The sequence below is a fragment of the Sinocyclocheilus rhinocerous genome, unplaced genomic scaffold, assembly GCF_001515625.1.
Source record: "Sinocyclocheilus rhinocerous isolate Xijiao unplaced genomic scaffold, SAMN03320098_v1.1 scaffold2645, whole genome shotgun sequence".
Taxonomy (NCBI): domain Eukaryota; kingdom Metazoa; phylum Chordata; class Actinopteri; order Cypriniformes; family Cyprinidae; genus Sinocyclocheilus; species Sinocyclocheilus rhinocerous.
The window spans coordinates 34,384-46,785 of NW_015654522.1; the positions used below are offsets into that span (position 1 = coordinate 34,384).

Here is a 12,402-nt window from a genome sequence, read left to right on the forward strand (position 1 = left end):
TAGAATGAGACTTGATTTTTGTGAGTCTTCTCACTACATTTTAAGGTGAAAAATGTTCATTGCTTTTTGACATACAGTTGTTTTCTTTTGAGAGTCTTTTCCTTTTGCTGAGCTCAGTTATAGCTGCATCCTGATCTGCACTATTAATCAGGCTGAAATTATCAGGGATAGAGCATATTGTTTGTGTGTATGTGTGAGTGAGAGAGAGAGTTTGTGTCCTCATATGGCCCTGGATTAATTTATACTGGCGGATAAAAGGTTTTGCTCTGTCACCCCTTATAATCTCTGATGAATTCAGAGATACGTAAACACGTAGATGCACACATTTATTATTTGGACATTGTAGTTGTTATTCTTCTCCTAGTTGGTATTTGTTAATTTAACAAACTAGCAGATTTGCCTAGTAGTCATTTATATCTGTCACTCAATGTTTGGAAAGGCTTTACATTTTCATTATGGAGGATGGCTTTGTTTGGGACAGGCTGTTCAGATAAAGCGTACATTTGGCTGATTTCTTTTTCTCTTTTTTTCTTAAATGTAAAAGATAAATTGGAGACTAAACATTTGATTAGATTTTAGTTTAGACAGATAGAGGCCTGTTACACCCCAGCCCAGCTGCTTTCAGGACATTTTATGATTGTGCTATCGCTGTCCTGTCACAAGTCTTACGCAGGTTTGACGCTGTATATACAGAACATTTCCTATTTTTTTTTCCATTTTGAAAGCAGTTGTGCTGCTTAATAATTTTGTGGAAACCATAATACATTTTTTCAGGATTCTTTGATGAATATAAAGTTCAAAAGAACAGCATTTATTTGAAAAATACTTTGGTAACAATGTAACATTTTGATCAATGTTTGATCATCTTTGCTGAATATACAGTAAGTATCAATTTCTTGAAAAAATAAAAAAGATCTTACTACAAAATAAATGCATACATATTTGTAAAATAATCTGTTTTCATGATGGAAAAAGAAAGGTATAGTATTAACTCCAATCACAATAATTTTTGCAGAAACAAAATAATTTTATTTATTTGTATAAACATTTATTCAGCACATAGTTAGTCTGTGTGGACTGGGTCTATTATTGTAATATAGTACAGTAAGGTAGTTAATGACAAAGTCATTTTGTATGTAGATTAAATGGACAGTTCATCCAAAAAAAAAAAAATGTACTCATCCTTCACTTGTTCCAAACCTTTATGTTGATGGTAGCTATTGACTTCCAGAGTTTTCTTTTTCATACTTTGGAAGTCGGTGGCTACCGTTCTTCAAAATATCTTCTTTTGTGTTCAACAGAACAAACTCATAGAGGTTTGGAACAAGTGGAGGGTCAATGATGGCACTATCCCTTTAAAAAACTTTATCTAAAACAAGTTTTGTAGTTCATATTCAAGTGTGATTCAGTACAGATCTGTTTATTCAGTCATGTTCAGATTGTGAATTTAAATCCATCTTTGAGATTGTCTTTCACAGAAGCTATCCTCAACAGAGTTATTCCTTTGGGCATTTATATTAAAATTCTTTTTGCAATTAGCAATCAAAGTCAAGGCCAACAGAGGTTCACAAAAGTTCACACTCCAGCTCTCTTCTCGTCAAGCGGAAGAGGAAGCGGAAGTCCTTGTTCCAGAGGTCTATGTAAGCAGTGGGAAGCTCTCCTGTGGCCCGGACACCTTCTGCCCCGTTTGGGAGAAGCATGAAGTGGGCTGAAGGAAGATGCAGGAATGTGGGGTCCTCAGGTTTCTTACGCACACAGCGTCCACGGCCCTGACACAATGAGACTCCACAGAGACGTGCTGCAGTCGTCACATTGACAGCATATGGGCCAAGAACCTGACGAACATACGAGCCGAACTCTGAACAGGATTTCTGTAGGAGACACACATGCAGGTTTAAATAATATCAGTCTTACAGGAATCTCTAATGACTAATGAAAAGTATTATAATGAATAAACTAGAAGGTGGACTGGAGAGGTATGCATGTATAATACACGCAAGTTGTTTCTGGCTCTTACGCTCAGCAACACTCTTAAAAATAAAGGTGCTTCACGATGCCATAGAAGAACCTTTTTGTCTAAATGGTTCCATGAACCTTTAACATCTGCAGAACCTTTCTGTTTCACAAAAGGCTCTTTGTGGCAAAAGAAGGTTCTTCAGATTATAAAAAGGTAAGAAAGAGATGGTTCTTTAAAAAACCTTTGACTGAATGGCTCTTTGTGGAACCAAAAACGGAAGAACCTTTTGAAGCACCTTTATTTTTAAGAGTGAAGGGAGCATTTTTTAAAATCAGAACTACAGTAAAAACAGTAGTGTTGTGAAATGTTGTTACAATTTAAAATACTTGTTTTCTATTTGAATGTATTTCAAAATGTGGTTAATTCTTGTGATGGCAAAGCTTAATTTTAAGCAGCCATTACTCCATTCTTCAGAGTCACATGCTATTTCAGAAATTATATGCTGATACAGTGCCCAAGAAACATTTATTATTATTATCACTGTGGAAAACAGTTGTGCTGCTCAATATTTTTGAGGGTAACTTAATTTTTTTAATGATTCTTTGATGAACTTTTAGAAAGTTCGAATGGAAATCTTTTGTAATGTTATAAATATCTTCATTGTCAACTTTGACCAATTTAATGCACCCTTGCTGAATAAAAGTGTTCAGAAATGATTAATGACCTCAAACTTTTGAACGTTAGTGGACAAATGATTGAATGATTACCTGTGTTTTAACTGCTAAGGATTTTTCCCATATTATGACTCCAGATGCTCCCATAGCAGCACTCTCTCCAATTGTGTTCACCAGATCAATCTGATACATATTCAATACAGACATATGAGGTTGTACTGAGTGACAACAAAGTCCTTATAAGGTACACAGATATTATTATATTATATATTATTTCTTCTATATTATATTGGCTCACTCAATAGATTACAGCTTACTATTCATTACCTCTGAGAGAAAGGAGTTAGAAGAGATGTACACAATCTTGATCAGTGGAAACACAGGAAGATCAAAGGTAGTCCCTGCAAGAGCCGCCACTCGTAAAGACTCTCTGATCTGATTGGTTGCGTAAAGCCACGTCCCTTTAGTGCCCTCTGGCAGCTTCTCCAGTGAGAGTGCTGGATAGAGGGCACCGCTTCGCTTCCACAGCCACATCAGCTCATCATTAATGGCCATCTCTGCCGCAGGGCACCGTCCCGTGTAATTGGCTAGTGCTATCTGGGTGGAGTCAAAGTTATAGCAGTTAGGAAATGGGGCCATGCCCCATAATCTTTGTGGGCGGAGTCTCTTCACCTCCCGCAGGGTTTCCATCATAATGGACTGTGCTGCTGCTTCAAAGTCAACCTGACAGGAAATTAAATCATATGATCGATTTATACAACATAATGCAGAATGATAGTCTCAGAAATATCATAATATGTTGTGATTGTCATCACCTGTGACCATTTCTCCACTTCCTCTGTGCTCCAGTCTGGAAAAAATCTCCGGAGAAGTGCCCTCGACTCCACAATATACTTTGTTTTAATTCCCCTGTTCCTGTTCCACTGAGGCATCCACTCCTGCCAGCGCAGCACCCCTAAACCAGGTGCTCCTGCTTGGGGTAATGAGGCCGTCAGGTCGCCCTCCACCCTCTGGAGGTGAAGGTCAAGGCTGGTGTGTTGTGGTAGGCCACCGTTGACAGGACGATCCTGTGCAGTGAAATATGGGTAAAGTCCTGTGTCCTCATAAAATATTGCCACACGGCCTTCCCACTCCATCCCAAATGCAGCTGGGTCAGGCCGACCCAAACAGTCTTTATCTGGAACCCCCCATAACACCAGGAAAGGCTGGCCAGCGAGAAGAGGGGCCCGGGCAGGACCGCAGACACATGGACGAGTGAAGAGACCGAGGAAGAGGAATAGAAGAGAAAGGGAGAGGAGGACGGACGTGTGTTTTCTTCCAGCCATAGAGCTGAGCGAGAGGTTTCAGGGCCCCTCACCCCAAAACTCGCACAAAAGCCTCCTTGGAGAGGGATAATGTCTGGAGATAAAGACAGACATCTTTGGTAAGGTATTTATTTCCTTATTTTATAGGGAAATTATTATTTTGTTAGGAGGATTTCTATTTTGGCGTGTTTGTGTCCATAATGAAACGTGGAGCAATTCAACAATGACTTCAGTTGCACATTGTTTTATGAATTTTAAATAAACAAGAAGCTTCCAGGTCAAACAATTGAAATTCAGGACAACTTGTAGACAGAAATATTCCATCCCACACTCTTAAAGTTTTGGGGAGCTCAGGGCTAGCTATCACAAAATCTATATCTCATTAATTATAATTGAAGGTATAGATTTTAATCCAAAATGTTGAACTGCTTTCTTGTGATAAGCATGTTGACACAAAAGGCCAATTCATGTGAATGTGTATATATTTCCTAAGAATATTTTATATATTATTTTTTATATAATTTAGATATATTTCTTTATTTTTCTTGGCGCAATTTTCAACAGCTTTTTGTGTCAGACATTGACAGTAATAATAGGCTAATAATAGGCTACCAAATAAAAGTGTGAAGTCTGAAAGAAAAGCGTGATCACAAGACCCTGTTTACCAATTGAAAAAACAGAGCTGCGACGCTACGTCAAAGGAAACAAAGGGAGACACTTTAGGATAATTAATTGCTAACAGGATTAATTAGTGCTGCCCAAATTCAGCGATAAACCCTCTTTAAATTGTACTAATACAAGTCTGCAGTTCACTAGCTTTTCAACAGAAGGCGCCAGAGGGCCAAGCAACACCTGCGTCGCATGAAACTGATGCAACATATTTATCGAACTCTTTACCGATGTACTTTGAAAAAATACTGCAGCAACATACTAATTTCCAGTTCGTTATTCGGTAGTTACTATTTTTTAATGGTTAAAGAAGTTTAGCAGCTGTTCTGTTCGTGTATTCCTTGAAAACACAGTCCACTGCTGCAAGCATCCTAAAATAGTCTAAAATGTAAACCATCCTTTTCAGCATGGAAAAAGGAAACCATGTACATGGAAACTATGCTAACCATAGTTTATACCACAATTAGTACAGATATTTCTTCTTCAATAAGCTGTACTTATTCGGTATTATTAATTTATTACGGGGTTTAACAATAACTGTTGTAGGCCTGTGTTTTTGGGTGGACAAATGTGTGGCTCTACATTCATTGCTAAATGTAACATGAACCCATTTTACGCTGGAGGGCTAACTCTGAAGTGATTTCGGCCATTCAAACCATGCCAGATAATAGCCGTGACACATACAGTTATATATGTGTAATGAGCTGAATGCAAAGTAAAATGAGTGCCTTTCTCTGAATAGGCTCTCTGAGATTGAAACTGTAGGACCTGAAAGCTATGTTATCATTCTCACACATTTAGAAGTTGTGTTGTTTTTCATCTGGTTAAACTGGGCTATGTCAAAGTAAGCTTTTGTTGTTGGGTGTGATAGTTTTAGGCCAGTTCCTGCTTTCAAGGAAGCGGCTGGGAATCGACTTAGCTTTTATAATGCCAATTTCCATCTCATTTATCTAACATTTGGAGCAAAACACAGATGCTTAACTGATAGTTTGGTTTCCCTCCTCAGGTGCTTGAGGAGATGGGATCGGAGTGCTGGATTGTGTTACTCACCTCTGCATTGGCAGATCAGGTGTGTGTGCCTGGATCTCCAGGTCAAAGAATCCAGAAGGAAAGGTCAAGATGATGAGGACTCCTCTGAATGGGGAATAATAAGAAATGAGCGTTTCTGTGCAGGTTCGTGTGTTCAGGTCTCCAGGCTCGGTAAAGAAAGCCACGGAAGGTAGAGACTTCAGCCCAACCATGAGGGATGAGATGACAGGCTGTCCTGACAAAAAGATGGATGAAGTGACAGAAGGAGGAAATAGAAAGGAAAGGAGGCTACCTCACCTTCACCAGGGTAATCTGTTAGTAAGTAGGGTCACCACAGACCATGACAATCACATGATCAGACTCACCATAATCCCTTAATCCGCCACTCCTTCCTAGCAAACACACCTAATTCAAAAACACGCGCACACACACATCCATCCATCCAAGCACACATATATGCACAAAACTGTCACAGTGACACAAATTTACCCAAAAGAAAAAAAGATGAAAATACTTACTAAAAAATGCATTGACTGTGTTTTCTTCCTGTTTTCTTTTTATTCAACATCATACCTGTCATGAAACAGAACATTTAGGTTTAATGGATGAACCTCATATCAAACTATACCTTTCATACCTCTTTTACTTTTACATCTCACCCTTTTTCCTTGCTCTCTGGTTTCTGCCTTTCTCCCTTTCCTCTCTTTCTCATTTCTCTGTCAATTTTCTGAAGTCTAATCCTATTTCCTGAAAAGGATCACTGGCAAGATTATTCACAATTATATCATCCAGACATAATCTGGCATAATCCTGTTCTTTTGTATAGTCTCTGTTGGTATTACAGATTTGGATTTGGTTTTGTGAATGGTGTCATTCCAGGTTGTTTGTCTTTCTTATGTCCATATTGAAATGTATAGACATAAACGTGAATCTTTTATGAGCATTTTTGAAAAGTTAATGAGAGGGAGTTTTTTCTTGTCAGGCTTGAATTATTTTATTTTTTTTTTGAAAGAAATAAAAATATTTACAATGTTACAAAATATTTCTATTTCAAATAAATGTTGTTCTATTCATCAAAGAATCCTGAGAAGAAGAAGAACAGTACGGTTTCCACTAAAATATTAAGCAGCACAGCTGTTTTCAACATGGATAATAATAATAAGCGTTTCTTGAGCGTCAAATCAGCATATTAGAATGATTTCTGCAGGATTATGTATAAATATATTAAAATATAAAACCGTTATTGTAATGTTGTAATAATAATTATAAAAAATGTCTATGTATTACTATACATACCATTACTATAATATCAATAAAAATAGCAATAATAATTCACGATAATTTTACTGTATTTTTATCAAATAAATACAGTCTTGGTGAGCACAAAAACTTACCAACCTCACAGTTCTGAATAGTGGTATAGTATATAATATATTGATATTATTCAAATTCTAAATACAGTGTATTTAGAATGTGTATTAGAGTGTCTGTATTATATATTATAAATATATTACGTATATATTTTATAATTTCAATAATTATTAAAAATATAGAAATACATTTATAAAGCAAAGTTGTATTTGTCATAAGTCATTTATCCTGATTAACAAAATGTATAAAAAAATGTAAACAGACTCAATTAACACCATTTTCTATATGTAAATTTCTTCGAAATATGATCTGGAATGATTCACCAAAATTTTCAGGTCGTTATCACACTCTAACATTTGTGATAAATCTGGAGTGAAAGTAAGACTTCTGTTGGGCTTTGTCTGTTCTCTATTTAAACATCTGAAACTGACCTCTAATTGCAGGTTCACTTGTGCTTATATTCAGTACTGTACGCTATTTTGTGTATGTGTGTGTGTGGATGTCTTACCTGATTATATCATCCAGACATAATCTGGCATAATCCTGTTCTTTTGTATAGTCTCTGTTGGTATTACAGATTTGGATTTGGTTTTGTGAATGGTGTCATTCCAGGTTGTTTGTCTTTCTTATGTCCATATTGAAATGTATAGACATAAACGTGAATCTTTTATGAGCATTTTTGAAAAGTTAATGAGAGGGAGTTTTTTCTTGTCAGGCTTGAATTATTTTATTTTTTTTTTGAAAGAAATAAAAATATTTACAATGTTACAAAATATTTCTATTTCAAATAAATGTTGTTCTATTCATCAAAGAATCCTGAGAAGAAGAAGAACAGTACGGTTTCCACTAAAATATTAAGCAGCACAGCTGTTTTCAACATGGATAATAATAATAAGCGTTTCTTGAGCGTCAAATCAGCATATTAGAATGATTTCTGCAGGATTATGTATAAATATATTAAAATATAAAACCGTTATTGTAATGTTGTAATAATAATTATAAAAAATGTCTATGTATTACTATACATACCATTACTATAATATCAATAAAAATAGCAATAATAATTCACGATAATTTTACTGTATTTTTATCAAATAAATACAGTCTTGGTGAGCACAAAAACTTACCAACCTCACAGTTCTGAATAGTGGTATAGTATATAATATATTGATATTATTCAAATTCTAAATACAGTGTATTTAGAATGTGTATTAGAGTGTCTGTATTATATATTATAAATATATTACGTATATATTTTATAATTTCAATAATTATTAAAAATATAGAAATACATTTATAAAGCAAAGTTGTATTTGTCATAAGTCATTTATCCTGATTAACAAAATGTATAAAAAAATGTAAACAGACTCAATTAACACCATTTTCTATATGTAAATTTCTTCGAAATATGATCTGGAATGATTCACCAAAATTTTCAGGTCGTTATCACACTCTAACATTTGTGATAAATCTGGAGTGAAAGTAAGACTTCTGTTGGGCTTTGTCTGTTCTCTATTTAAACATCTGAAACTGACCTCTAATTGCAGGTTCACTTGTGCTTATATTCAGTACTGTACGCTATTTTGTGTATGTGTGTGTGTGGATGTCTTACCTGGTCAAGGTTGTGTGTGTTTGTGTGTGCATATGTTTAGTTGAGATTATCTGTTTGAGGTATCTAAGGTGATGCCTGCTCTCCAGGTCCGTCACCATGGCAACGACTCAGATGAGTCCGGCCCAGCCAGCGGATGGGGGTTAAGGATGTTTGTGTGTGTGTGTGTGTGTGTGTGTGTGTGTGTGTGTGTGTGCGTGTGCGTTTGTGTGTGTGTTCATGGTTTGTACATGGACATCCAGTTTTGTGGAAGCATGTTTGACAGATCTCTGTGTGTGTGTAGAGTTGGTTTTGGTAAGATTGACCTTTATGTCATCATGCTTGATATGCGGTTAGACTGAACACTGATGATATGAAAAGTAATTTAGTGAAGACAGATGATCAGAACATAGACTCATCTTAAGTTATGACAATCAAATTGTACTCAAGAAATCTCAATGTGACATGTTATGTCAAACATGTAGCTCACTTGTTATTTCTTTCTGTTTCTGTATATGCAGATGGAAACAGGTGTGTAGGCTTGGAATTGACCTCGGTCACCCCACTGAGCCACTGTAAACACCTCTAACTCCAGTTTATTCTCTTAGTCCTGCTTTTCACACAATCGCTGCTCATGTGTTTTTGCTGTTTACTTGCTAGGCAGTTACAATGAAGATAGTTTAAAGCTATTTATATTTGTATTTTGCATTAATTTGTTATGTGGGCAGTGGGCATCTATAATGAGTGTAGATAGAAAAATGCCAGATCAATCACCTTTCTCAGTATTAGCCAGTATTTTGATATTGCTTTCCATGAAATGTTTTTCATGTGGATGTTTGTGTCATACCAGGAAAATGTGTGAGGGGTGTGACTTTAAATAATGTATTTGCTAAAATATGGTTCGCTACTAGAATTCTGTGTCCAGAATGTGAGCAGTAGGGCTTCTGTGAATGCAGCTGAGTAAAAAATAGTAGTTGAGGAAAAATGATTTTTATCTAGGTGATGAATTCACCACTTTTGAAACCTTTTTTTTTTTTTAAATAGGTTCACGTTCTTCTCTATTTTATTGAAATGTCACCTGGATTACCAGGTCAATCATCTTAAATTAGCAGATGGACCAGATGAGTGTGTGTGTGTGTGTGTGCGTGTGAGAGAGAGAGAGAGAGAGAGAGAGAGAGTACAGGACTGGCTGTACTTGTGAAGGACATCTCATAAATATAGTGAAACCTGTCTAACTTTTGAGGACATTTGAAGTGTTTCTTGCAGTTTGAAAGGCTCATAAATCATGTTTTACTTTAAAAGTGGAAGTTGACAGGTTTCTGTGTTGGTAAGGGGTCGGATATAATAAATATACTAATGAATGCTTTTGGATACTTTTCAATGTTATTTTAAAGTTAATGTTTATCACATGGTTTACTTCAAAAGCAAAAGGACAAAATTATTTCCTATGGTAACTGACATAAATGCAGCTGACAGAACTTAACTTATATTGAACCAAGAACATTCCTTTAACTTAAGACTGAATCCCAACTTCAACCTCAAACCAACAAAGCTTATTCTCAGTCCAACTTCAAACTTAAGGCTAAAATCAGTCTTGCACTTAACCTGTGCTTCCTTCCTAACTAACCACAGCCACAAAACCAGCCTCCCCCTTAACCTCAACATAAAAACCTCCTTCATAACCTTAATTTGAACTTTTCAACCTCAGTCTCATCCTGAACCATCATGTTACTGATTGTTGATTGTTCACCATGCTGTTAACTATAGTATTTTCTTTTTACATTTAACTTTTAATGTACTGTCACAGTCCTGTGCTGTTCTATACTGTACATTCACTGTATGTACACACTTAAAAATAATACTTTTATTCAGCAAGGATGCATTAAATTGATCAAAACTGATAGTGAAGACATTTATAATGTTACAAAAGATTTCTATTTCAAATAAATGCTTAAATAAATGTCGTTCTTTTGAAAACATCTGTTTTCAGCATTGAAAATGATAATAATGATAATCATTTCCTGATTACCAAATCAGGATAGTAGAATGATTTCTGAAGGATCATGTGACACTGAAGACTGGAGTAATGACTGCTGAGCATTCAGCTTTGCATCACAGGAGTAAATTACATTGTTAAATATATTTAAATAGAAAACAGTTATTTTACATTGTAACAATATTTCTGAATATTACTGTAGTTTTGATCAAATAAATGCAGCCTTGGTGAGCATAAGATACTTCTCTCAAAAACATAAAAAAATCTTACCATCTCCAAACATTTGAATGACAGTGTACTTTATTTGAATTAGCACTTGTGTTTAATGTTTTATGTGTCAGTCTAGTTTTTCTTTACTGTTATTGTCCTGCCATCTGAGCCTTGTCAAAAGCATTCAGTGCCCAGTGAACCGGGTGTAAGCTGTGCAAATGACAAATAAAAACAAACTTGATTTAACTCAGCCTCAAAACAAACCTCAGCCTTAATTTAATCCTCAACTACAAACCCCTTTTAGGTTCTGGGTTCATTTCAAGTTACGTGTTTGCAGTAATATACTATCAGTGCAAGTTTAAGGAGCAAGGATTGTTCTGGAATAAAGTTTAAAGCTACTCATTTACCATCATTAATATCAGTTTATATCAGTTTCATGATACTCTGTTGCTTATGTGTCTATTTTAAGATTGATTCTCCATGTTCTTATAATTGCATGGATTCATAACTACTTTTGTGTTCCACAGAGAAAAAAAAAGTCATACAGCTTAAGAGTGAGTAATTGGCCAAACTTTAACATTGTGCAGCACTGCCCTCTTGAGATTATCTGAGTTGTAAGGAAATGACAGGCTCTCTGATGGCATTGCTTGATAATGATCCAGTGTGTTGTATATTTTTGTGTTTGAGTTTAGCGATATTCCTATAATTTACTAGTCATGTGATATATGATTATCACTAGTACTACTGAATCACTTCATATTAAAACAAAAAAATAATATTTTAGCTCAAGTTGTTTTTGTGTGAGTGTCACAAGAGCCTAAACGGTGAACTTTCCTCAGGACCCCTAAGGTCCAAAATCCCCCCAGACTTTGAAAATCCTTCTCTCTCCTCAGGTGGTTTATCCCTGTTGTGTGTGACTATGTGTATTTGTGTGTCCGTGTGTGTAAACGTGTTTCGGACCCAGATGACAAAAGGAGAGTTTGAACGTGGCATGAAACCGGAAAAAGGTCCACAAAGAGCGAGTGACAGAGAGATGGGGACAAAACCTTCTGGAGGAGAGAGGAGGGGCAGAGCCTTTGATCTGTCTGCTTTCTGAAAGAGGAGGAACAGAATCACAGGAGCAGGACGAAAAGAAAGAGAGAAAGAGAACGAGAGAGAGAGACAGTGAGGGAGATGGAGTGAAACAGGGAGAGAGATGGGAGCAGATTGTAATTCCTCCACGGGTGGAGCAGATGGGGGGGTATATTCAGGAGCTACAGAAGTGGCTGTAAGTGCTGGAGGAGGAGGGGGAAGGTCGAAAAGAGAGAGAACTGGGAAAATAGAGGGAGAAGGACGAGGGTGGGAGAGAAAGGGGGAATCTGAGGAATTTCCAAATGAAAGGAGAAGGTTTTTCTTTTAATGTGATTAAAGTTTCCATCTCACTGCATCTCCTGCAGACAGTTCGACTCTGGAAGCAACATCCCTCAAGAGTGTGAGACAGAGTTTGTGTCTGCTTCTGTGTGTTTCTATGTGTTTGACTGTGTTTGAGTGAACCCGATGGCTTTGAATATGATAAGTGTGGGCGGAGTTTGGAAAGTATTTGAGCAGTGAGTTAAATGCACTTT

General features: G+C 36.3%; 1 protein-coding gene across 4 annotated transcripts; it reads right to left on the reverse strand.

The window, feature by feature from the left end:
- Nucleotides 1-1,298: 1,298 nt before the first annotated feature.
- On the reverse strand, nucleotides 1,299-5,929 carry LOC107717507 (hyaluronidase-2-like). 4 transcript variants are annotated; one of them, XM_016524276.1, is made up of 5 exons: nucleotides 5,655-5,929; nucleotides 3,447-3,698; nucleotides 2,959-3,354; nucleotides 2,725-2,814; nucleotides 1,299-1,871 (listed from the first exon to the last, which is right to left on the reverse strand). In XM_016524276.1, exons 2-5 carry the CDS (start codon nucleotides 3,561-3,563, stop codon nucleotides 1,566-1,568), a joined length of 909 nt encoding a protein of 302 aa, XP_016379762.1. In that variant the 5' UTR covers nucleotides 3,564-3,698; nucleotides 5,655-5,929; the 3' UTR covers nucleotides 1,299-1,565. The 4 variants fall into 4 exon arrangements, with proteins under 4 accessions (XP_016379762.1, XP_016379760.1, XP_016379759.1 ...); XM_016524274.1 differs by having other exon boundaries at nucleotides 3,447-3,808; XM_016524273.1 differs by having other exon boundaries at nucleotides 3,447-4,029.
- Nucleotides 5,930-12,402: the final 6,473 nt, after the last annotated feature.